The following is a 26581-nucleotide window of genomic DNA, read 5'->3' on the forward strand; positions in this document are numbered from 1 at the left end:
CAGCCCTGCACAAACTGCCTCGGAACATCTGATGCTAAGAAAGCTCACAAAGCAAACCTATTCCTGATAGAAATGAACCCCCTCCGGTGGCTCTGCTGATGTTTACAAAACCTCCAATGAATTTCAGACAAGTCTGACCAGTCATTGTCCTTCTATTTTGAGCAGCAGCATGTGCAATGCTCCAAACCCTACTAGAGTTAAAGCAGTTATTTCAAGCGAGCTCGTTTCCACCTTCACGTTTCTCTGCTTCTCATCTGATTCTGCCACACTCATTTAAAGACCTCACCTCCCCCATTCAGCGAGTACCAAAAGTCACCCCCCCACACACACACACACTCACCCCTAAGCGCTGTATTATCCCAAAGCAGTCACCTGCCCTGAACTTGGCATGCACGACACACACAGCATTGCTGGCAAATATTTCAGCTCAAGACTTCAAGACACGAGAGGGGAAGGGGGGGGCAAAAAGATACATAGAGAGAGGAAAAATAAGAATTCTCCCACCAAATCAATGAGGACAAAAGAGACAATCAGCTGGAGCAGCTCGACATACCCGGCCAACACCAAGCCTGGGGCTGCGAGTCCACCTGTTAAAATGACTTCCAGCAGCTGTAGCTTTGAAAGCAAGCTCACAGAGGACTGAATCAAAGAGCTGCGTTTCATTTCCCGACATGAATCCCAAACATTTTCCCCAAGGATCCCTTTTAAAACAGTCTTCTTTTATTTATTTCCCCCCCCCTTTCAAAAAGCAAACAGGCACCAAGCGAACAAGTTACATGCCAGCAATTCCTCCTCACCCACGGACGATTAATTAGCAGCGTGGATTTTAATAAAGACACCTCGGTGGGGCTTCGCTTTGAAATACGTGCGTAGAGGAGGAAAACACACACACAACAACCCACAGGAGTTGAATACTAAAGAGCTTCGGTGCTGCCCAAGTGTCATTATTTCGCCTAATTCTCCATTTCACCTTTCCTTCCCTCCAACCCCCCCCCCCACCCCCCTCCCAAAGGAGGATTTGCAATGAAACGCGATCCAACTTTATTCGGTAGGAGATCACCCTGGAAAGAAACAAAACACGTCCACCTTTTGGGGGTGGCTTTTTCCTTCTTGTTATTTTCTTCATTTTGAGGAACGCAGAACACACACACATATATATATTTTACAAGGGAGAGAGGAGGGAGGTTAAAAAAAACACGATGAAATAAAGAAGAGCTGCAACGCTTGGGAGAGTTGATTCCAGAGTTAAATAATAAATACGAGGAGGGAGAGACACAGCCGAGCTGGAGGGAAAGGAGCACGCACATTTCATAACACCCCGATCCCAAACCCGGCCCCGTTTATGCAAAAGTCCTCTTCAGGCACAAACAAACAGACCAACGGCACAAAGCCTCCCCCCCTCCCCGCCGCCACTTTACCTTCGTTGATCAGTTTAAAGCTTTGGGATTTCCTGCTTCTCTTCCTCTCCGTAAACTCCATGGTGCGGGCGGGCGGGAGGGAGGGAGGAGGAAGAAAGGAGGGAGGAAAAAGGGGAGCGAGGAGGGCGGCCGCGCGGCGGGGAGCCGCAGGACCAAGGTCCGTCTTTTTAATCAGCAAAAATAAACGCGGCCCCGGGAGCTTTCGGCTTCAACTGCAAATAAAAGGATACGGGACAAGTTCGTTCCGTCCCCCCCGCCTCCCCGCGGCGCCGCCCGCCCTCCCAGGCCGCCCCAAACTTTGAGGGGGAAGCGGGGTGAGGCGGCGGGGGGGAGCCCGGGGCGATGCCGGCCAGCGGCGCCGCCGCCTCCCCCGCCGGGTGCGCGGCCCGCAATGGCTCTGCCGGCACCGGGACCCCGCTGCCACCTGCTGGGGAAAGGCGGCGAGCCCCACCGAGCGGGCCCCGGCTTGTTTCCGCAGGCCGCCGCCCGCCCTCCTCACAGCCGGCCCGCCCGCCGCCTCACGCCAGGCCGGGGAGGCTGTTGGCCCCGCGGGCGGCCTGGCCCCGAGGCCGGAGTGTGACCGGAGGGAGAGGGGCTGAGAGGGCAGCGCCATTTTGTGTCCCCCCCCCATCCCGCCTCCCGCCCGCCCCTGCACACCCCTGCACTCAGCCGCCTGCTGGCTCCCTCTGCCGCCGCCGCTTCCTACGAGCCACGCCGCTCCCTCAGGGCTCGGGGCCCCGGCTGCGACGGAGCGGCGGCCCTCGGTGCGGCCTGTGCAGCCTCGGGGCTCCCCGAGGGCCTGCCCAGGGCCCAAGGCTCGCTCAGGGCCGGAGGGGAACTTTGGGGGTGATAGGAGGCGATCCCAGCCGGGCCCGGGCTGAGCTCTGTGGTGGTGAGCTCTGTGGTATTGAAGTTGTTGCTCCATAACTGTGCAAAATCTAGTTCAAATACCCCAGCAGCAAGGCTGGGCTGGAGCCCACGAGCTCATCACAACCATGTGCCTGTTTGCAGAGTGCTGTCTTCTAAGCCAGGCTTCACATTCAGTAGTTAAACGTGATATCCCATAGTAAAGAGTCCCAGTCTTCTGTAGGAGTGCCACCCAGCAGGTCACCACAGCCATATGGATGATCCAGACGCAGCTGAACTTAATGCTTTATCCACCAGCTGATGCTTCCAGCCACACTCCTGGCTCGCTTATTTCCCTTACGTTACACTAAGTGCATTTCTGGTGCAGTTTTAGCTTTTACAGCATAGCGTGCCTACAGAGTACCCAGACACCGTTAACCAAAACACAGCTCCCAGTCTTCATCTTGTGTTTTACATGTAGTCAGGCTGTGTCATGACAAGGAGAGGAGTAAGTGATAGATAGCTACATGGTCACACTTGAGCAGAAGCCGATCTCTTGGTCTAATGAGAGTACCCAGGAGAATTCTATTGGCTCCAGTTGTATTGACTGACCCCATCGCTTAAGGGTTAGAAAATTGCTCAGAGGAAAACGAATGTGAATGTTAACAGTAGTTAATATTAACAATAATGATAATTAATAACATTATTTGTATCGTAGTGCTGCTTACAGACACAGACCTGAACTCACCTGTGGAAGGTGCAGTCCAAGCATCACATGGAGAGAGTATCCACAGTTCCAAAAAGGCAAATGGGCTTAATGGTGAAGCAATATCAGAAAATATGCCTAATGGTAAAAATTTATTAGACTCTGGAAAATTAAATTCATGAGGGAGGTTATGGAAACCTTGCAGATTGGGTAAGGGTGTAATTTTCTATTAAATTGCTAAGTGGAAAATCCCAGAGGCAATCAATATGCTACTTTTGGAATTTTCCTAAACTTCTCTGTAAGACTTTGTGAGAGGAAACTGGGCTAACGTACTATTTAAAATCCTGCATTGCATATTTTTGGGTGAATGCTGAAGCAGCAAAGGTAGTTGGATGTCAGACGCTGTTTCCTAAATGATGTGGGTCCAATTAATCTCTGGGCGGGCGCAGTGAAGTCAGATCAGAGATCAAGAAGCACCGCGCCTGAATTTTGTGTACAAAAAGAGTTGTTGTTCTTTTTCTTTTCTCCCCCAGTCTGCTGATTCCTGTCTGCTAACTGCTAACTCTATTTACCAGGCTTAAAGCATTTGACTCTCATCTGTACTGGGACAATAGGAGTTTTATGGGACATAAGGCCTTCGTTTACTGCTCAGCTCACATGATGGGCCTTCTCCTGTGTTTGCCATTGGAATGTGCTACCATCTTGTGGTTTTCATTTAGGAAAGTCTTAGCCAGATTGGATACCAAGGCTGTGATCCCGCAATCACATTTGCATAAAAGCAAATTAGAAACTAGGACAAGGTGACTATAGGTCAAAGCCTTCTAGTTATCGACAGAATGTGTAGGAGGATCCAATAACTGCAAAACAATTGTTCCATCCTATACTGCTAATGTTGCTCAGCCATGAAGTAATAAAATAAAATACCTCAAGGACTCAAAGGCTACTGTAGTGTCCATCTGCAGTAAGTTGCAAGCCTCTTTTGGGGGTGTTTTGGGGCTGGTAACCTACAACTAGACTGAGTTGCCATGGGCCACCGTTCCAATATAGCTTTTTATGGTGAAGTATTGGCACAGGTTGCCCAGAGAGATGGTGGATGCTCCATCCCTGGGAACATTCGAGATCACACTGGATGGGGCTCTGAGCAACCTGATCTAGTTGATTCTACCATTATTGTAGCTGGAGAAACACAGGGATGAAAGTTGCCTTAATTCCTTGATGCTTTGTGTAGTTCCAGCTCTGTGGAAGCCAAGTGACTTACGATAAAGCGTACTGGATCCAGAAAGAGCAGTTCAGTCAGCTGATGGGTTCATCTTTTATTTCATTTAATGTCTCGATATTGGATTATTATCATTACATATTAAGAAACCATAGTTCATTTTCTTTGTTTTTCCTGGTGAAAATATGGGAAATTCAGCACACTTTTACATATACATAAGAATAGTCACAAAGTGTTTCCTCAATCAGATCAGCCATTGAGTAATGTGTATTTCAAAATGCCGTGAAATTAGCTAACTAAATAAAGGCTTTGTCTTGCAACATACTTCAAGTCGTCCTGATTATCCCTGGCAATTTCCTAGTTACTATTTTATTGTTACTTTCAAAATAGCCCCTCCTCATTCTGACTGATACTAGTTGTACTGACAATCAGCTGCTTTGCGTAGTTACTAATTTATTTTACGTGTAGATCAATAACCAATCAAATATAATTATTCAGTCATATTTCAGTATTAACAACAACAGCGATCCTTTACATCAGGATGCCCTAAACTATTCCTTTGATTCCAGCCTCATCTGCAGCACAGGTGTGTGCAGTTACAACGCTTTGACTATTACTCTTAAAGTGAGATTGCATAGGACAAAACTGACTGAAGAATCCTAGACCAGAGGAGAACTGTACTGCTCTCTGAAGAGATCTTTCAGCTTTTCAGCTGAAAAATATATATATATAAATACAGAAAAAAATTGTTAAAAACTTGATCAGAGGTTTTACTTCCCGTATCAAGGAATCAACATAAGGTTGAGAGGAGTGGGAAGAGTCTGATGACTGTCCTATTTGTGACGTGATTTCTACTCCTTTTGGAATCTGAGGAAGTTCAAAGTGGCCTTGGAAAGGAAGAGGAGAGTGAAGAGGTAAACTAGAGATCATAGGTGTTGCATAGTTGCATAGGTGACAGGTTAATAGGTTAGCTATGCCACTTAGTTACATTTAATGGATATTGTTGAAGATTTTATGAAACCTAGTAGCAATTTTCCCTTGCAGGTTTCCAGTGATGTTTCTGTAGCCATGTAAAATGTCTATGCATTTCTCACCTTCCAATCTAAACTGACTCATCTTGGCGTCTCACTGTCTTACTACCAACCTTCCCTTCTAGGGGGCTTTCATGTCACCATATCTGGGTCAATACAGAAGTAGGTTTTTGGATGCCCTGATGAAGTCTGAAGCATAGAAGTGTAGTTTAACTTGTTTCCTGATCCCCAGTAAGTTCTCCTTGTAACATTTCAAGTACTTGACATCTTAGCATGCCTCTATTCTTACTTTCCTTTCCTTTGGGACACTATTTTGTAACAATTTTTTGTCTGTTCACTCTCTCATTAATCTTCCTCGCATAAATTTAAAAGAAAAAGCTACAGGACGGAGCAATGTTTTTATTTGTTTGCCAGCTCAGGCAGACTAAAGCATTCCAGAACTGGTTCAACAATAAGGAATATAACTGAGCCTATGTACAAAGTGTTCTTTGTGTGCATGTTACAAGCCCTCTATGTACTTCTGTATCAGGCTGCAAAATCAATTTCAACTGTAAAGCTAGGCTTTTCCTTCCATCATTTTACATGGACCGTGGTGTAATGTTGCAAAGAAGCTCATTATAGTCTAAAAGTCAAAGTTTGACAGCCGTGGCAGGAGTTTGGAACTAGATGATCTTTAAGGTCTGTTCCAACATAGGCCAATCTATAATTCTATAATTCTATGATTCTCTACCAACTCTTCTGTAGAGCAGATCAGCTTTCAAGTCAGAATTCTGGGATTAGTGGGTAAGAAGACCAAGGTATCCAAGCCATGTATTTGGTTGGATAACAAAGAGGTCTCAATAACTTTTCATGGAAGCTAATTGTGGAAGAATGGAGAAAACAAATGCAGAATCAGCTGAAAGAACAATAGCCTTTAGAAATGTTAATCAGGTCCTTGAGGCTGCAGGCTGAAGGAGCACAGACTACAGTTGTCCTCCTCTAGGTCCTGACTGAGACTTCTGTGGGGACATCGTGCTGTGCCTCCTAGCCCAGCCTTCTTACTGTTTCCAGCTTGCCACGGGGAGATGCTCTCCGTGTCTTGATTTTGTCTTGATCCTCCTCCATTTCTCCTGCCACACACGCATTACTAAATGCACACGCACTAAAATCAATGGGAGTTTGCAAACTAAAAGTAATGTGTGCTTTGGTATGCTACTAATCCACTTATTTGGATCCTCTTACTGCTCCTCTGGGCTGCCCTGATCCCCTCTATCAGCCCACCCAGCTGCTCTGATCTGCTCTCCACACTTCCGCAGCAGCTATATTAGCATCTCTGTCAACTTGCAGGGCTGCCGCCTCGGCTCCTTCAATCCCCGCTCCCAACGAGAGTCTCTCTACTACATTCTAATCCTTGTAGCTCAGAATACTGATGTAAGCTAAAATAAATTCAAGAAAAGTTGCTGCAGCTCCTATTAAGGCGTTCGATCTCCCTAAATGTTTTCAAATAGTACTTACTTTTCAGGTGGGGGAAATAGCTGATGACATGTTTATGACTACCTGCCTGCTGAAAGACAGTCCAAAAAATCAAGTTTTATTGCAAGGCACGACGTGGTTCAAAATCTACTCACACACGCACATTTTCAAGAGCGATTATGTGAGTTTAATATCTGTGTCAGGCCAAAGATTGACAACATCTGAGGACGATGCTTTTATTCATCAGTAAGTTGTACGCAGCGGCATTTTCATTAGTGTGGCTCCCCATGGATTTACCTTCAGAGATGTGTAAATATTGAAGACTCCGTCACCTTTCAGTCCTTGACCTCTCTACTAAGGCAGCCAATATACTGGACTGGGTGTTTTGTCAGAGATGGACAAATCCTATGGGGATCAAACTGACAGCATTGAAGTTTGATCATTTAGTAACAACACTGAGAGATTTCTTACCTGGCTTGGATCGAAACGAAAGGACTCAAACTTAGAAATATAATACACTTAAAGATTCCTCTTCTATACACACAAAAATAGAAGAAAAATAGATGACTTCTGCTGTGAGTGACTGTTCTCCATGTGGTTTGCCTTGTACTGCCAAAGCGCTATCAATAAGGATGATCTGCAGAAATATACATGTAAAAAACTGCATGGCCATTATCCTTTTAGCAGTCACAAATAGTCAGTGTCTGTGTTCAACTGCAGTCAAAAGAACGAGGTCTCCCTGGTGGAGTGTTGATCTGCCAGAGGGAAGAAGAGCACTACAGAGGGACCTGGATAGACTGGATTGATGGGCCAAGGTTAATGGCAGAGTTTCAATAGGGCCAAGTGTTGGGTGCTGCATTTTGATCACAACAACCCCAGGCAACCCTACAGCCTTGGAGAGGTGTGGCTGGAAAGCTGCATGATGGAAAGGGACCTCGGTGTGCTGATGGACAGTCGGCTGAATATGAGCTAGCAGTGTGCCCAGGGGGCCAAGAGGGCCAATGGCATCCTGGCTTGTATCAGGAATGGTGTGGTGAGCAGGACTAGGGAAGTCATCCTGCCCCTGTACTTGGCACTGGTGAGGCCTCACCTCAAGTACTGTGTTCAGTTTTGGGCACCTCAGTACAAAAAGGACATTGAGTTGCTGGAGCAGGTCCAGAAAAGGGCAACGAGGTTTGTGAAGGGCTTGGAAAATCAGCCCTATGAGGAGAGGCTAAGGAAGCTGGGGCTGTTTAGTCTGGGGAAAAGGAGGCTGAGGGGAGACCTTATCGCTCTCTTCCAGTATCTGAAAGGTGCTTAGAGTGAGAGCAGGACAGGTCTCTTCTCACTGGTGACAGGTGACAAGGGGAATGGCCTCAAGTTGCCGCAAGATAAGTTTAGGTTGGACATTAGGAAACACTTCTTTACAGCCAGGGTAGTTAAACACTGGAATAGGCTCCCCACGGAGGTGTTAGAGTCACCATCCCTGGGGGGTGGCTTTTGTACATCACTTGCTGGGTTTCTTGGCTGCCTTTCTGCTTAGACATGTGTTTAAGAGCCATTTGGATGTGGTGCTCAGAGATATGATTTAGCAGAGGGTTGTTAGAGTACTATGGTTAGGCTGCAGTTGGACTTGATGATCTTCAAGGTCTTTTCCAACCTGGGTAATTCTATGACTCTATATCCTGCCTGTGGCCAGGGGGTTGAAACTTGGTGATCCTTGAGGTCCAATCCACACCATTCTATGATTCTACGAGTCTGAGACACAGATTCACTAGGGGCTCTGATGGCACAGTGCTGTAAACTGAGTGATGGGCACGGTTACCTGAAACAACAGAATTATTGTGAGATATCTCCCATACCTGCCAGCTTGGTGATAATTAGCTGTTCTTAAATGCAATGTTTTTGAGAAGCAATAATGAGTTTTTACAACACCTCAGTTTCACAGAAAATAAAATTGCTGGGATGGGAATAGTCCTTTGGACAGACTGAGAAAGAAATACTCCTTTATCAAAACCAGAGGATAGTTATCATTCAAACAGTTATTTCAAGCATGTTTCTAAAACCCATCCTAGCTTAACTAATTAGTAACATCACGGAGTCACTGCAGAAGTCTGTCCTAGCAGAGAGGGATGGTGAGGGTTCATTTGCCATAAGACCCAACCAACTGATGCTTTAACCAGTTGAACATGGGGAACTAGATAGGTTAATCCTTTCCAAAATGTTAATGGCTGCTTTAATGAGTGAATAGAAGAGTGCGACTGGACATGGATACCTATTGCCAAAGGTGAGCATACTTGGTCATGGCACAAAACCAATTGTATAAAATGTCTTTTTTTTTGTCTTTAGAAGATGAATAAAAGGAACCACATCAGACCTATCAGAACCTATCAGAGAAAGGTTCCCGCTGTTACCTGAACTCTTTTGCAGAGCTGGTCAGCTAAAAGGCATTAATTCTGCCTCCTGCGTGTGGCTGAGCTGTGGTTTTCCCCAGCATTAATATCAAATAGAGAAGTGAAACTGGACACCCATAAAATACTGAATACAACTTGAAAACAGCTGAATATAGACCAAATATAAAGCTGAATATAAGCTGGATATAACAACCGCGTACAACCGAAATCATTCTGATCGGCTTCACCACTTTGGCAAACAGATGACATCTGGGCTGTTTGAGTGAAATGATGTATTTCTGAGCTGCCTTCAATAATCCCTCTGCAAGCTGACAGTTGGCTTGCAGCAGATAAAGCTGAGCAATCAGTTAATCATCAAGAAATTGGAATGAAACACCTCATGTATGTTTTAAGCTTGTACTTCTATTACTTACAAGGCTCTTACGAATGTTCCAAGATTTTGAGTAGCTTCTAGATTTACCTTTTCAATCTCGACTTAATATGGAATGTTGTGAAGGGAATTACTTCAAAGTAGGTTGGTGGTTAAGTCTGTGGGGTTGTTCCAGAGGTCTGCGGAAACAAGGATATAGGGAAAACATTAGTAATACTATTGCTTCCAGACTGAGCTCAGCTGCAGTGAGCTCTCGAGACTCTGCAAGTGGTTTTGAGAGAGCTTAATGGCCTGGTTGCAGCCTGACAGCAAATATAACATTTATTAATCACATATGAGATAGAAATACACAGGCATCATGGTACTAAACCAGCAGCATTGCCTTGAAAAGCAAAACATGAGCGGTAGAAAATAGTCAAGCTAAATGTTGTAGCAGTGATCTAATTGAATTTAATGAGTAGAATAATGCCATGTATGATAAATGAGAAAGACACAGTTTGCAATACATCTTGGAAAAGCACCCATTTTACGTGCTAAAAATATCTGATGCGCTGATATCGTCTGAAGCATCACTGCAGGGATGAGGGACCAGCACAGTGAAGGAATCATGAGCTTTTACAACACACTGCTAAGCAGTTTTCACAGTCTTTGGTCAGGGCTCCTCAGAGCAACGGTGCTCCTGGAGTCTTGGAGAAACCTTCCCATGCAGTGAAGGAACATCATGTCCATGCCATGCTGTCTGAGGAGCCAGGCTCATGGAGTGAACTGTCCTGAGTGCCATGACTGTGACGATGGAGGTTTCAGGTACACAACAAGGTAACACATCTGAATGGAGATAGTCAAAGGATGAGAGATAGGTAACGAAGCAGTGACAATAACAAACGATGAGCACAGATATACCCTCAGGCAGGAATGTGTTCTGTCGAACAGAGGAGCTTTGGGCCAACTCCAGCCAAGACTTGATCCAACTGTTTCAGTGATTCATGTCCCACAGAAAATGTTGCCCTGAGCCTGAGGCAAAGAGGAGCCAAACAGATTTACCCTTCTGGAAATCAGAAAGCAAGCTGGGCTGGATCTCCTTGTGTGATGCTAAAGAAAGAAAAGGAAGGAAATACTTCTTATAAGACATCAGAAGAGTTTCATATCTCTTCAGGAACAGAAGTCTTGAGGAGATGGATGACAACAAGTACGTATTTTTCCTTTCATCCTTCAGGGAGGTACTAGTGCTTCCATGAGCCCAACATACATACACATTTATATAGAGAGAGCAGCTCTTTTTGGAGATGCTTTGTTTTGCAGATAGTAACTTACCTTCTCTATTGTGTCCCAACACAACTGTGGGCACACTTCCCCAGGCTGCTCTGCTGAGACCTGCTCAGCTCCTTTCACCATCAGCTGTGAGATAATTTCCATTAAGAGAGCTATGAAAAAGCGTAGGAGGGCTGCTGCCGTTTCCTCATTGCAGAGCAATTACGTTCCAGCCTGAGGTAAAGAATCACAGAATCACAGAATCACAGAATCACAGAATGACCCGGGTTGGAAGGGACCTCAAGGATCATATAGTCCCAACCCCCCTGCCTGGCAGGGCCACCAAACATACACCTTTACTAGATCAGGTTGCCCAGGGCCCCGTCCAACCTGGTCTTGAACACCTCCAAGGACGGGGCATCCACAACCTCCCTGGGCAGCCTGTTCCAGGGCCTAACCACTCTCCTAGGGAAGAACTTCCCCCTAACATCCAACCTAAATCTTCCCTCTTTTAACTTAAAACCATTTCCCCGTGTCCTGCTATTGTCAGCCCTTTCAAAGAGTTTACTCCCCTCCTGGGAGTAAGTTCCCTTCAGGTATTGAAAGGCTGCAATGAGGTCAAAGCAGGATGAGGTAAAGCAGGATTTCTAACCCATACCCCTCCAGCCTAGGCTCCAAAATACCCTTAAACTGATCAGCTGTGCTCAATGGGGGCAGTGACAGAGGGAATTGTGTCAGCAGGGTTAGGGGGCGTTGGGAAAAGGCTGCCCAGGGCTGTGGTGATGGCTCCAAACTGCTGGAGTTTAAGCAATGCTGTCAGTTTAGGATCTGGATTTGGGATGGATTTGTGCAGAGCCACGAGTTGGGTTTGAGGATGTTTGTGGGTCCCTCCCTCGCTGCCGCCACTCCGAGCCACCAGGGGGAGCTGTGAGCGCTCTTGGCCCCTGGAACAGCGGAAATGACGATTTGTTTTCCTACACCGCTTCCGACGCGGAGGTGGCGGAGGAGGCCTTAGAGATCATGGATATCCTGAAGAAGGAGATCAGCCGCAAGAGGCAGCAGCTGGAGGACAAGGAGCTGGTGGGGGTGAGGCGGGAGGGGCGGCTCGGAGGGACTGGGGGGGCTGTGGGGACACCGCGGCCTTGGGGGCACCGCGGCCTTGGGGGCGTTTGGGGTCGAGGCCTTGCAGCACCTCAGGGTCGGAGGAAAGGCTCCAGCTGGGTATTAGGAAAAGGTTTCGCACCCCAGGGTGTCGGGCCCTGGTACAGGCTTTGCAGGGCAGTGGATCCAGGGTGCTGGAGTTTAGGAAGCATTTGGAGAACGCCTTTAGACATAAGGTTTGATTTCAGGCCGCTGCTGTGTTGAAGGGTCTGGAGCACAGGCCACATGAAGGAGCTGGGAATGTTCAGAGGAGGCTCAGGGGAGACCTTATGGCTCTCTATAACTTCCTGAAGGGGGGTTGTAGTGAGCTGGGGGTTGGCCTCTTTTCTTGTGTAATCAGTGATAGAACTAGAGGGAATGGTTTTAAGCTGTGCCAGGGGAGATTCAGGCTGGACATTAGGAAATATTACTTCTCAGAGCGGGTGGTCAGGCACTGGAATGGACTGCCCAGGGAGGTGGTGGAGTCACCAACATCACCAAGTCAGGAACGCTTGTATGTTGTGTTGAGGGACATGGTTTAGTGGGAGCTATTGGTGATAGGTGAACGGTTGGACTGGATCATCTTTTAGGTCTTTTCCAACCTTGGTGATTCTATAATTCTATGAATATGATTGAAGATGTGGCTTCTCATCACAGTGTGACAGCACAGATTATTGGCAGTGAGAATGTGCTTGAAAAAAAAGGCCTGCTGAACACACTGTGCTTTCGAGCTTACATGTTGCAAAGTCACTTGGAGGTGCTGATTTTCAGAGGTGCTCCCAACTTTTTACGTGGCACATTAGCCATATCTGTGAAGGGATGACCTCATTGCGGCCTTTCAGTACCTGAAGGGAACTTACTCCCAGGAGGGGAGTAAACTCTTCAAAAGGGCTGACAATAGCAGGACACGGGGAAATGGTTTTAAGTTAAAAGAGGAAAGATTTAGGTTGGATGTTAGGGGGAAGTGCTTTACTAGGACAGTGGTTAGGCCCTGGAACAGGCTGCCCAGGGAGGTTGTGGATGCCCCGTCCTTGGAGGTGTTCAAGACCAGGTTGGACGGGGCCCTGGGCAACCTGATCTAGTAAAGGTGTATGTTTGGTGGCCCTGCCAGGCAGGGGGGTTGGAACTACATGATCCTTGAGGTCCCTTCCAACCCAGGTCATTCTGTGATTCTGTGATTCTGGATGTAGCTGAATTCACCAGGTCAAGTAAGGGGGTGTGAGCCTTTTCTGCAGAAGTATTTGAAACTTTAAAATGTTAACAGTTTTCCTATCTCTTAGGGCAATAAGAAATACTTCAAACGCAGTGAGTTAGCTAAAAAAGAAGAGGAGGCCTACTTCCAGAGATGTGGCTACAAGGTATTGTAACTCTTCTTCCAGGAACTTGGATGTTTGCTTTGAAGTCTACATTTTATGATCAACAGTATAAATGTTGTTAATGATAATTGTTGTTCTTTGTTCAATCTGTTGATGTTGTACATAAGCCTGTAAATGAGAAGCCACCTGGAGAGGTATGAGTTTCCAAAACCATTTTCAATGCAGGAAAAGATATGCATGATATACAGCTACTTACGTTTGTGTTATGCTTTGGCTTTTCCTTTTTCTTTATTTACTTATGTTGTGGAAAGCATGAAGTGGCTTGGGATCAGAGCTTGTCTCCTTTCTTTTCAGATTGTGCTTTTAGGCTTGAACAATGGATCTGATATGGCCACCTCCCCACAATGGATACATTGTCCATTCAAAACTTTGCCAAAATATCCAGAAGAAATCAGTATCCTGTGGTGCATATTAAAGAGATCTGCCAGCTGTCGTGCTGTGTGTATTTGTCCTTTTGGCCTTCAGCCATCCAGCACTGAAAGAGTGCAATGCAGCATTTATTGTCTTGCTGGCAGAATAATTGAAAACGATTGGTAACCAAAGGTGCATTTGGAAACAAATGAGTGATCTGGAAGGCTTTGCCTGCCTTGTAACAGGGAAATAGATCCTGAAATGGAAAGAATGCCATTTTCTTTGCCGTGTGTGTATGCCTGCATGCCTGGTTATTGTATGTGTATGTGAGGGGAGATGCATTCTCTTTAGAAAGACAGAGATTCACATTCTCGTTTTACTCTCCCTGGGCACAAAGTGGAACTTTGTTTTCAATTGAACTTTACCCATTCAGTGACTTATTCTGAAACCTTGATCTGTTTGTAAAATATTCAGACATCAATGCCAAACCAACTTTTGGAATGCTGTCATATAGACATAGGAATGTGGTCTGTGTGGATGTAGTCACTCCTTTGAGTGGAAGTGACTGCCTGGTGCTTTTTGAGCATTAGCCTGAATTCAGAACTATACACAGCTGTTAAAGTGGGATACATGTGCTGCTACAAAATGAGTTTTGACTGAAAATGTAACCCTGAAAATGGTTTTAAAATAAGTTGCTTTTTTTGGTATGTCTTAGAGCCTCCCAGATTTCTGCATTTGGTCTTTACTACATTCATAAGATGTGAAATACGGGCTGATTTCTTTTTCAATTGCTCTTATGCTTTGTTGGATTTAATAATTATTTGACTTGCTTGAAAAAGGAAGCACTGAAATCAAAATAACTGTGGTAAAAATATCACTTGTGACTTGGAATCCTACTGAGAGAACGGACCAAATCTTTTTCCCTAATGCTACTCTCTCTTTATGTTTGTAAGTTACAATTTGTACACATCCTTCTGCCATGAGAGTGTATTTATATTTACACGGTTCCATATTTTCTATCCCATGTTCCATATTTTCTGTTCCCTCCCCTGCACTGATGGAAGTTTATTTTTGCCCTCCCATTATGTGTAAAGCATTGATTTGGTCATCCTTTCCTTGCTTGCTCCAAACACCTGCAACTGTAGGATTGATTTCTGTGTTTGATAGCATGACGTTGCATATAGATCTGTGGCTGAATCTTGTATCTGCAGCCATCGGGGGGATCCCTGTGTGCACATGGAGCGACGCTGGCTTGGAAGAATATAAACTAATTTTAAAAGGCTGTTTAACACAGTCAGCAGATACTTCAACCTGAATACACACTGGAAATGACGACATCCTGTCCCACGTGGGGAGAATGCTGCAGATCTGTGTCGGATTAAATAGGATTATTCCCTTTTAGGAAGAACAGAAAGGAAATAAGTTCTAATCTGGATCCTAGGAAAAAAAAACATCATGTGTTTGAGCACTGGAAATGTTTCCTATTATAGGAATGTTTGCCAATGTCTGCTCCTGCTATCAGAAGTGTCAGACTTGAGCTTACAGAGGGAACATAGTTATGTGACTGCTGTCTCAAAGTCAGTTTGATCAAAGAGGACTCTGCTTGATCCCAGTACCTTCTTTTAGGTTAAAAGAAGCTGTTAATGAGATGCTTATCTTTTTGGGAAAGTAAAGTTCTCTTTTTATTCTCTCTCTTTTTTTAACCTGCAAGAAACTGAACACATTCGGCAACCCTGGTAGGAAAGTGTTACTTTAAACAAGCATCTCTCAAAGCCCATCAGAAAACTTGCATCCTTGCTGGTAGTGCTGAGCTCACTGAAGTTCTAAGTGACAGAAGATCTCAGGTTGGCTGCATGTAGCAGCTCCCTTCTTTCTCTGCTCTTAGCTTTTCATTTCTGCCCTTGTACCCCATGTACGTATTTGTGCTACTGCCTGCTGAGCTGGATGAGGAGATTAAGTGGGCTGAGGGGAGTCTTTTAGTTTTGTTTGCTGGATTATTCTCCCTTTCAATCATTTCTCCCATCTGGTTTATCACATAGCGATGCATGTACTTTTGTATAGGTAAAGAGTGTAAGGCAGGGGCAGGAGCCAACAGGCAGAGAGGGTGAGTTTGCTGTTTTTGGCACCAGTGCTGAAACGTGTTTGACAAACCTTAGCAGTTGCCCTTTCCAGTTTCAGGTTACTTCCTGCAACCTACAGAAGTCAGTCTCTGGTAAATACTGATGCTTTTGAAAGCTTTCATTGCTCTGTGAAATGGACAAGAAAAACTCTGAAACAAAGAGACTTACAGTCATATTAGAATCTGTATTCCACAGTTCCTGTATGTTTACATTGCTATTGCTATGTAGGTTTATTTTGCTGATGAGTAACTATGTCTGTTATATATAGGTGCAGCAGCAAGAAGAGGAGGAGAAACCTCTGACTTCAACAAATCCAGTGCTGGAACTTGAACTGGCAGAAGAAAAATTACCAATGACTCTTTCCAGACAAGAGGTAAAATCAGCAGCTATAAGCAAACTACTTCAGCTTGCAGAATATGCTCTGAAATTTCTTGGTAGGTTTGTTTTATGGTGAACTGTACTTTTCACGTCAGCTTGTATCAAATAAAAACATCCATTGTGCAGTCAACAATTAGGGGCTATATTTACTCATCAGGGTAAACCAAACAAATAATGGTAAGCGTAAACAGATTTAACAAGCAGTGAATGCAGTAAGGAACTGGGAAAATAAAGTTTGCTTTTCATCTTTGCCCGTAAATTGCAAATCAACCAAGGGAGGCTGTTATACCTCAGTTACAGCCAGCCTTAAAGTAATTATCACATTAGATTATGGGACTTAATATTCACCAAATGGTAAGGATGAGAATTTCCAGCCAATCTCCCAGATGTGCTGGGACAACACGCAGCCCAGTCAGGAGAGTGCTTTATTGCCCATGACAAATGAGTGCGAGTGAGATAATTGTCAAGTACTTTAAGTCGTCACTTTGGAAATGGGATTTAAGCTCTGCCGAGGGGATGATTTTGGTGTATTTGTTTAAACAGGTCAGAGCAGGAAGAAGTTGGGATATACGAAACAGTTTGGGATTTGTGCAAGATTTGGACTGGTAATATTTGGAATGACCTTTTCTTGAAATGCCATGGGAATTTTATATTTGGATAGTAAAGCATCTAGAAACGTTTTTCTGCTGCTTAAAATATTGCCATTTCCTCTCCAGTCCAGCACAGCTTGTTATTTTAAGCTAAGTAAATAAATCCAGCCTTCGGGATTTTATTTTCCTTCCTCTATGGGTCTGTGTAAAGGAATATTTGGATTCTTCTCAGGTTATCAGGAGGTTACGGGAGAGAGGTGAACCAGTCAGACTGTTTGGAGAAACAGATTATGATGCATTTCAGCGGCTGAGGAAGATAGAAATTTTGGCACCTGAAGTGAACAAGGTAAGACCAACTGGCTCCTGGTTACTTACTTGTGTGGGGGAACCAGCAAGGAGTGCTTTTAACATTCTGTTTGTGATTGCAACCCGGTAAGTCAGACAGCTCCACCATTAACCTTTTAAGCCTTTTTGCTTGACAAAGAGGCCTCCAGGTGGCAGTGAAACCCCAGACATGCAGTTACCTGCTTTGTAACCAGCAGAATAGACAGTAATTTACTGTTAAAACCAGCCTCTTTGGGTAGGTAAGGAAGAGGGGGGGATTGCATCTTGTATTTCTGATACATAAATGAATTTTCAAATCCCTCCATTCCAGAGCTATAACTTCTCACACAAACTTCACTCCCACCGCTTCCTTGTAAGGTATTAATTGACTCCAGAAATGACTAAAATGTATATACTCTATTTTACTGATGTAATCCTTCTGGCTTAACGTTAATCGATTAAGTGAGGATTTGGGGGCTTTGTTGGGATTTGCGATTGGGATTTGTTTTGTCTTTACTATTGATGAAGTTAGCTACCCAGCTAAGAGTGTGAAGCTATTAATTTCCTTCCCTAACTTGTAACAAGCTGAATAATTTGACAAAGTGTTGCTGCGTTTCCTCCCACGCTTTGTTATATATGGTGAAATTATTGATGGCAGTTGTAAGAGTTTTAGGAGGTAGCAAGGCCATAAATTGGATTGTGATGGATTTTTGCATGATACGCTTCAGTCACTGCCATTGTTATGTGGATAATTGTTACAACCAGTTTGTGGCTCAGGCATTTTTGAGCTAGTAAGTGATTGATAAAAATGTGCCAGAAAACCATGGATGATGATGGAAGAGTGGAAATAACTGTGCCTGTGCTATTCCCAGTGGAGAGACTGAATTTATCTTAGTGTGAGAAATGTCCTTCTCCTTTATAGAGCTTAACATTTTATGGTTCCTCTAAGACAAGTTTCTCTTGCCATTTAAAAGCAGCTCTTAACTTCTAGTATCAGTTTGAAACCACACATAGAATCTCATGTTTTTATGGAATTTGGCTTTTCCTAAAGACAGCAGTTGGATGCTCACCGTGACTGTTCTGAACTGGTTTTATTTGGTTATTTTTGGTATCGTTTTTTAGGAGGGGGGGGGGGGTTGATTTTTTCTTTCTCCCCCCCTTTTTTTTTTGGTAAATGAATGATTTCTTATCTTTTCTAGGGCCTGAGGAATGACCTGAAGGCTGCCTTGGATAAGATTGATCAGCAATACTTGAATGAAATTGTAGGTGGCCAAGAAGCAGGAGATGATGACTCACAGAATGACTTGAAAGTCCACGAGGAGAATACTACTATTGAAGAACTGGAGGTATGTGGTGGGTAATTGATGTGGAGATTTTCAGTATATCATACTGTTGTACTGTTGTGAGAAAGCTTCAGTATTGTTCAAAGTTACCTGGTTTACTGCATCTAGCTTAGGCAGTCTGAAAAGTCCTTAAATACGCTGTTTGGAAATGAATTTGGCTAAGGCTCGAATTGCAGTTTAAGTGCCTAGAACCACTTGGTCTTTGCTTACAGCACCTCATCAGAAATGGGGAAAGAGTAGCAGGCAAAACAGTATTCTCCCTGCAGGGAAGTAAGAATTAAATGCAAAGCTACTGCCTGATGACAAATTCTGAATCCTTTCCAAGGAGAATTTGAGAGGGTGATGAGTTTAGGGCAGATGAATTTTCCTTATACAAGAAAGATGGCTTCTCAAAAGCAGACGCAGGGAAAGAGTGTTTAATGTAAGGACTTTTGGGGCAAAGAAGTAAAAGCTAGAAGTAGGCAGTTTTATGTACTATAAAGGTACACCCCATAAACGGTGAGGGTGACTGCTGTACTTTGGAAGAACTAAAAAGTATTTGTGTGGGTGCATTCAGCACCTGGTATTTTAGGCTGGTATTTTGAAAAGCACATTAACTTGAGCTAAAGAACTTAAATCTTCAAAACTCTTTGCTGAGGTTAATCTTCTTAATGTCCCCTCAAATCAGAAGTAATCTGATTTATAACTGAGAGTTGAAATGAATACGTTGCTATTAGGAGACGGCCTTGCCTCCCTTCTTAGGGCACTGTGGGTTCTGGTGTAAAGTGATGACAGCTTTAGAGTGGATTCCAGTTGTAATAGGGCTGCTTTTACCAAACTGGTAGTTCTCAAAGTATCCCATTTTTGGGATGGCAGCTTGATTTGAACCATGAAAGCAATACTTCATTGGGAAAGTTTGTAAGTGGTGTTCTCAATTGCAAGCTTCTTTAACTGCATTCCTTTGCACAAAAAGGATGGCATTGAATGTTCCACATCTAGGAGACTTTAAAAATACAGCATAGTTTGGAAATGGGAGGACAATGGAAAGAAATTATAAATCCAAGTTTATCTACTGGAAAATGTTTCTATAAATTGATGTTAATAGTAAGAGTTTTGGCAGGAAGCTTTGGAGCACGCTGGTGTGGTTTTCTCTTTGTTTTTTTGGATTTATTCCCTCGACGTTGCAGTTAAAATTAAATGAATGCTCAAATGCATCAGAGAAATGAAATAACTTAAAAAAAAGAAAGAAATGAGAATTAAGTACATTGGAGTATTGCATTCAGTTCTGAGGTCTCCAGCACATGAAGAACATTGAGCTGTTAGAGTGGGTCCAGAGGACTCATTAACATATATGGCTGTTTCTTTCTTTCCATTTCCCACCTAATGTTTAGGTTTGCAGGTAGGACTTAGAACAGTTCACATTACCATCTGCTGTGGTGAGGGCAAGTATCTACATAACATGGAAATCTTTGTCTTTTGACTCCTATTCCAGGCTTTGGGAGAGTCCTTAGGACGGGGCGATGATCACTATGATATGGATATCATCACAAAATTCTTGAAGGTAACCCACTCTCCTAGATGAATTATTCTGTAGCTGTGACATACTTTTTACTATCATGTGAATACATTGAGCTTCCATCTGCTTGGAGAGGTAAACTTTCATTGCGCTGAATATATTTTGGCCTTTTTGTAATGTTTGATACTCCACTGCCTTGGTTAATGGAAGTAGTGACTGCTGTGAGATGTGGGCAAGGGCTCTTGGGAGAGGACAGCAGCCTTCAAAATCCAGTTCTACTTTTCCAGACATAACAGCTTTGACTTTGACTTCCATGTGATAACTGAGGCAGTTGAATGTAGTTTCTTCTATCTACCAATGCTGCATTTAAAACTCCCAAAGAGTCTCCACCTGCTTGTTCTGAAACAACTGTTATCATCTTCATACGTTCCTGCTCTTTTAATGACCCCCTCCTCCTCGGCAGCACTGATAGGTCTGTCATTGCTTCCTTGTTTTCTATGTACGCTCTTTTTTTGCTCAAACTCCCAGCTCCTCCACAAGATTTTGTGGTAGGATAGTTATTCCTATCCCCCTCTGTGCTGCTGAAAGAGGCTTTTTTTCCTCGTGGATTCGGTTTTCTCCAGTCAAACATTCATTTTTACGTGGTGGTTTAAACCACTGTTCCACCTGCTTTGGCAATGCAGTCGCTAGGTGGCACTAGGACACAAATTTGCTTCTTCCTTGTGCAGTTTCTACTTGGAGTTTGGGCGAAGGAGCTGAATGCCAGAGAGGACTATGTGAAGCGGGGAGTGCAGGGGAAGCTGAACAGTGCCACTCAGAAGCAGACAGAATCCTACCTGAGGCCTCTCTTCAGGAAACTTCGGAAAAGGGTGAGTCTCTTTTAAATGTCTCTGTCTTCTAAAGCTTGTTTTAATTGCTGCTGTCAAAGCATCCAGTCGTTAATGTCCTTCCTTAAGGTTACGTTATTCCAGCTGAAGGTGTGAGGATGAATGAGATAGTCAGGGTTTCTATGGCCAGAGCCTGTGCTTCCCAGTTTTGACCTTTTTATCTTGATGCACGAATTATTCTGCTTACCTCCCGCTTTTCCAGGTGCTGCTTCATGTATCACCTGTTCATTGGGTTGCCAACATGATAGAAAACAGGGATTGTGTTTTGCACTTTGCCACGAGCTACAAGGTGTAACCACTGCAGCTCTCTCGCTTCAGTTCCTTCATCTAAATAAAGAAGATGTTTTCCTTCATTGAAGTCCTGAAGCTAGGGAAGGTACTTTGTATAAATGCTGAGTAGGGTGATTTTCCTGTGCTGCATATTCTGATGTAAAGCTGTTTGTTCTCCTTTTCTTTTTCTCCCGTAGACGCTTCCTGCAGACATCAAAGAATCAATAACGGATATTATTAAATTCATGTTGCAAAGAGAATATGTGAAGGTACGTTTATTTGCTCTTTTCCAGCATGTTTAGGCTGGCTGCTTCTGATAGATTGAAGTTACGCATGAACATTTTCCAGGCAATCACAGAACTGTAGGGTTTGGAAAGGACCTCCAGAGATCAGTGAGTCCAACCCCATTGCCAGTGCAGGCTCCCTACAGCAGCTTGCATGGGTAGGCATCCAGATGGGTCTTTACTGTCTCCAGAGAAGGAGTAGGATGTTGATTAATTAATTAGCTATTAGGGAAATTGAGTTACTGAATATGAGACGCTGTCCCTTTCTTTGGCAGTACTCATGTTAGCTGGTCTGTTAAGATCAAGTTAAGTTAATAAAAAGGTTTTTAGACTTAAGTTTGCTTACTGAAGGAGGCACTTGAGATGAAAGGCAGCATTAGCTTTTGTTTGTAGCTGCCTGGAGAAATGGAACTCAAATAGTGACAGTGTTTATTTAAGCAACCAGTGTATGCAGAAGTTCACCTTTGTTTTGCCTTCGGTTTTCTAGTATTTCTTATTGGACTCCTGAGGACTTGGGGAATTTATCTAGTAAGCGAACAAACCTGCTTTTGTGATTGAAAAAACTTCAGATGCCCTCAGGCATGTTTAATCTAAATCATTTTAAAGTAGAACTGAAAGTGTGGGATGTCTGATAGTGGGGTTTTGTTTGGGAGCTTTGTTTTTTCTTTGGCTATCATCGTTATGTTGAAGTTCCCTTTCCAGCGCCTTCCCAACACAGCAGTGAGTGTGCAGGAATGCAGCATATCTCCTCAGTATATCAGCTCTGCTGCTGGGTCTCACAGGTGCTTGGCTGTATGTAAACATCCCAGACTGATTTAGGGGGAAGGCTGAATACACATTTGGATGTGTATTGTGTATTTGGAGCTGTCTTGTTTTGTTGTTTGTTTTTAATGAGGCTAATGAGCCTTTTGCTTTTAAAGATCCACATACCAGTTTCCGTTTTTCTTCTGAAGAGATTTGTCTCTTTCTGCATCCTGCTGTGTTGTGTGCTTATATGTCTGTTGTTTTGCAACCTACTGAATACTGTCAGCCCCAAATTGCTACTGCTTTCTTAGATGGCATTCTTTATAAACATGAGTTTTGTAATCAACTTGTGATAGCAGGTGAAGAGCGGAATGCAAGCTTCCTACTCAGCCTTAATTAACCCTTTGGTGATGTTCTTGAAAGGGTCTTTAATTGTGTGCTCTCATGTAGCGCTTCATTGTGAACCACGTGTCAGTCAGCAAACAGATCTTTGAGGCTGCTGAGACGCTGCTTTGTGTAGGTGAAGGCAAAGTCCTGTCTCTAGTCCTGTCCCTCCTTCAGGTTTGCTCCCAGCTCTCTGCACCCTACTCTGTGACATGAGGAAGCTGCACCCACTGGTCACACTTGCTACTTCTGATTGTGTAGGCTCTGAATAGGAGATGCTGAATGAACTTTTATCAGTGAGCTTTCTAACTGCTTGCTAATAGGGGACAAATATCCTGCGCCAAGTGGTTCTTGAAGCTGTGTTTCTGTGATTGCGTGTTTTTTTTTCCCCCCTTTGTTTCCTGGCTCTCGCTCTCTTTGCTATTTTAAGCTCTATCATCTGTGTCTTTCTCCCTTTCTTTGTGTTTGTCTTCCCTTCATGTTTTATTCCCTTTCTTCCTCAGGGCCCGTGTCTGCTTCAGCTCTATATTAAGAAATGGGGTCTGCTCTCTTGATGTTGAAATTGCAGATTCATTCAGTGCTGCTGTTCCGTTCATAAGCATTGTTGTAAATGTGCTTCTTTGACCCAGTTTTGTAGGGATTTGGCTCTCAGCCTCTTTGGAAGCTGGCTGCTCTCCCTCAACACTCCCTGATTTAGTCTGTAACCAAAATAGAAAAGGTGGTACAGGTGAGCACAGCAGAACCAGCTTATGGGAACCTGAACAGCCTGCACTGAAAGCATCTGATGCCCTTCCTGTTGTTGCTAAGTGTGCCTAAACTGTATTTCTTCAGGCGAATGATGCCTACCTCCAGATGGCCATTGGGAACGCGCCGTGGCCCATCGGTGTCACCATGGTTGGCATCCACGCTCGAACGGGTCGTGAGAAGATTTTCTCCAAGCACGTTGCCCACGTTCTCAATGATGAAACTCAAAGGAAATACATTCAGGTAATGAATGACTTTGGGAATCCAACTGTTTGGGCTTGGGAACTGGGGACTCTTTGACAAATGTTAGTTTTGTAGTTGTGAGTGATGTGGTTCAAGGGTCCCAGGAACAGCTGGTTGCCTTAGTTTAAGTCAGAGTACAACGTCCATTTAATAGGTGGAGCTGGGTCTGTGTGCTCTTCAGTCTCGTGGTCTTTTTCACACCTTAGTGCTTGCGATCCTCTATTAGCACCAGCTGTGAACTCATACAGGGATTGGTTGCTTCATCTCTCCCTCACACCGTGAGCTGTGTTTGCCTTTTGCCAGTTGCACGCCCTCAGACATAAGGCCCTTCTGGCTGAACTCTGAAGCCTGAGGGCGGCATCATTGAGCTGGGAGCTGTCAGGAGAGCTTTACACAAATCCTTTCCTGCTGCAGCTCAGCGACTCACACTGCAACTTCTGCAGATGCCTGTGAGCAGATGGCTTGCAAAATACAACTTCCTCCTCCGTCTCGACTCTCTGTTGGGGATACAAGTATAACTTTTGATTTCAACTGTAGTTTTTAATATCATAACCTGAAGAAATATTGTGAAGTCAGAGGGAGCTCCAGACACTTGCAGAGCCAACAGATGTGATCATCCCATTGCAGGGTGGTACGTGGATTGCGTATCTTCAGAGACAGGTTGCACTTTTTGTTACTTGCTTGGCATTATCTGATGGATGAAGTAGTTTATGTATGGTGCCTTTTGATCTCTTAACCTACCTGGAAGATGCCACTTGTATGGATTTACCCTCTGCGAAGTGGAGGGACTTCTGAAGTACAAAACTTACTGATGGGCCAGTACAAAGTTGGCTTCAACTTCTTATTCTTCTTGATTTTAAATACAAGGTCTTCTTTAGCTGGTCTGGTTCAAACTGGAGCTTGTGAAGTATTATCTCTGCTCACGGCCTTGAAATGTGGATCACGTACAGTGAACTTGCAACCATGACGTCTCAGACAATGAGTCTTTATGGTTTTAAGGTGTATTTTCCAGTTTCCTGCTGGCACTGAAAATACCAAAGCATCTTCTGTCTAATAGTTTTCCTTTACAATTAAATGTTGAAGATCCAATGACAGATGCATCGCTCTCTGCTGTTGTGGAGTTACAATGTCATTGCCAAATTATGCTACCACACAGCAGTTTTCCTTCTTCTTTGTTAGACCTCTGAGTGTGACTTAAAGAGAATTGTGATGGTATTTCTGTCATGTTGTTTTTTGGCAATCAATGTCTTGAAAGAACTGAAGGGAAAAGATCTGCCTTTGTTTTCCTCCACTGCAGTGGGATCGAGGGGGCTAATACTGTGGGAAGGGATGACACCTCTGCTCTCCAGAAATGGACTGTTTGCTTTTTCTCTCCTCAGTTATTCAGCTTGTTTTGGTGTCACAAATCGTTTTTGGCTCTTGAGAATTACTCAACATCTTCATTTTCAGGGTTGTTGTACATAAGTTTGTTGTAGTGGCATTGCTTTGTGCCTTGGTGAAGAAGAGGGCTTGAAGTATTATTGTGGTTCTTCACCGTGAATCTATCATCAAGAATGAAACCTAAAATCCCTTCAGCTAATCCACAAACTCCTTTAATATATTGGAAATGGTAGAATCTTACAACCATCTGGGATTGAAAAGACTTCCAGGAACACCACGTCCAACCATCATCCTGAATTACTGAGTCCCATCACTGCACCCTGTCCCTTGGGGTGTGTCCACACATCTCTAAAACACATCCAAGGATGGAGACCTTGGGTAGCCACCTCCCCATGCAGCCAATGCCTGACTACCCTTTCCATAAAGGAATTCTACCTGATGTCCAGGCCAGGAGCCGTTGGCCTTCTTGGCCAACTGGGCACACTGCTGGTTGTGTGCAGCTGCTGTGACTGACACCCCCAGGTCCTGTTCTACTGGGCAGCTTCCTATGACTCTTTCCCATGCCTGTATTGCTGTGTGGGGTTGGTGGGAGTTGAATGCAGCATGTGGCATTTAGCCTTGTTGAGTAGATTTGTAATCATTAGCGCTTTTTAGAGAGAATTGTCAGTAAAACTTAAAATAATGGAGTAGCGACTCAATAAAGAAACGAAATAGCAGCCATTTGCTTTTAATTCTTCTTGTTAAGCTGAAAAGTAAAAATAGGCTGTGTGGCAGCTGCAGTTTTATGAGAGATCTGTCTTTGTTTTGTTCATTCCTAGGGGCTGAAGAGGCTGATGACCATTTGCCAGAAGCACTTCCCAACAGACCCATCAAAGTGTGTGGAGTACAATGCTTTGTAAGGCTCCCAGGGACCAAACAGGCCTCACTTATTGATCTCCAGGACTCAGAGAGCACTGAAGAGATGGAGCAGTTTGTGCTTCACACCAATGGAAACTGAGGGTGGGCTTTGCCAGAAAGCATAAAGCAGAATTTCTCTACAGCTTCCTTTGAACAAAGCCCCACTTGGGTAGATTTCTTTTTAAATCCCTGCTTTACACTGAACAGATCCCATCTCCAGCACAGGGCTTTGTGCGGGTGGGATGACCATGGTCAGGGGGCACTGACCGCGACGTTCACTTCTGCTTCAGTTTGCTGTTCACAGCACCGTGTAGCCTGATCTGAAACAATCTGTTCTATATGAGAGCTGTAGGTGAGACTCAGCCCTTTGCAGAGGGCGTGTGGGGTTTGTTGGCTGCTTTCCCACTGGAGGCTGATGTGGGAAGATGATTGGAGGGGAAGAAGTCGAACTTCAGTCTTGTTATTTCTGTAAATAGAAAGATTTTAACAGCAAGTCTTTCACGTGGTATTTATTGGGGAGGAAGAAGTTGGTCTGTTGCTCAGATGAAAAATACATCCAGTTTCAGTGGGCAGAGTTTTTTGACCTTGAGTGCATCTGATTTGGCTTTTTTTCTGTTGTTTTATAATGATATTTTTAATATAAACCTCCTGGGCTCGGGAGAAGTAATGGTAGTTTGTGGTAGCAGCGGTGATGGGAGGATGGTTGAACTACATGATCCTGTAGGTCCTTTCCAACCTCATGATTCTATGATTCTAAGTAATCTTACGGCTCTTCAGGCTTCCAAATCCTGTTATTATACATCTGGAGTAAATTCCATCTGCCAGGCGTTGCAGAGAACATCATCAGGACCCCCCATGTCCAAGTATTGTAGCAGCCACAGGTCTGTTCTGTTGGATGTTGAATTTCTTCTTGAGCTGTTGGTTCCCTCGTTTGAAGGAGTTTAGATCAGG

At 44.2% G+C, this 26581-nt stretch overlaps 2 protein-coding genes across 3 annotated transcripts in view; one reads left to right on the top strand and one right to left on the bottom strand.

The window, feature by feature from the left end:
• The window catches only part of BEND7 (BEN domain containing 7), a 44758-nt gene extending 43006 nt beyond the window's left edge, over positions 1 to 1752 (bottom strand). Inside the window, exon 1 of the mRNA XM_015872150.2 lies at positions 1419 to 1752. Within this exon, the coding sequence (XP_015727636.1) occupies positions 1419 to 1479 (61 nt within the window). The 5' untranslated portion in view covers positions 1480 to 1752. The remainder of the gene's footprint in view (positions 1 to 1418) is intronic.
• A 9874-nt stretch (positions 1753 to 11626) lies between these two features.
• PRPF18 (pre-mRNA processing factor 18) lies at positions 11627 to 26213 on the top strand. 2 transcript variants are annotated; one of them, XM_015873248.2, is made up of 11 exons: positions 11627 to 11766; positions 13101 to 13178; positions 13304 to 13330; positions 15936 to 16040; positions 16868 to 16981; positions 18159 to 18305; positions 19774 to 19842; positions 20526 to 20666; positions 21152 to 21223; positions 23198 to 23353; positions 25552 to 26213. In XM_015873248.2, exons 1-11 carry the CDS (start codon positions 11701 to 11703, stop codon positions 25630 to 25632), a joined length of 1056 nt encoding a protein of 351 aa, XP_015728734.1. In that variant the 5' UTR covers positions 11627 to 11700; the 3' UTR covers positions 25633 to 26213. The 2 variants fall into 2 exon arrangements, with proteins under 2 accessions (XP_015728734.1, XP_015728821.1); XM_015873335.2 differs by lacking the exon at positions 13304 to 13330 and having other exon boundaries at positions 11628 to 11766.
• The last annotated feature ends 368 nt before the right edge of the window (positions 26214 to 26581 follow it).

The sequence above is a fragment of the Coturnix japonica genome, chromosome 1, assembly GCF_001577835.2.
Source record: "Coturnix japonica isolate 7356 chromosome 1, Coturnix japonica 2.1, whole genome shotgun sequence".
NCBI classification, from domain to species: Eukaryota; Metazoa; Chordata; class Aves; order Galliformes; family Phasianidae; genus Coturnix; species Coturnix japonica.

What these genes read in the sequence shown, in the direction of transcription:
- PRPF18 (XM_015873248.2), top strand. Translation starts at nt 11,701, where the DNA reads ATGGATATCCTGAAGAAGGAGATCAGCCGCAAGAGGCAGCAGCTGGAG. An exon ending in TCCAGAGATGTGGCTACAAG is followed by an intron (nt 13,179 to 13,303) that starts GTATTGTAACTC and finishes GTTGTACATAAG; the next exon opens with CCTGTAAATGAGAAGCCACC. An exon ending in CTCAAAGGAAATACATTCAG is followed by an intron (nt 23,354 to 25,551) that starts GTAATGAATGAC and finishes GTTCATTCCTAG; the next exon opens with GGGCTGAAGAGGCTGATGAC.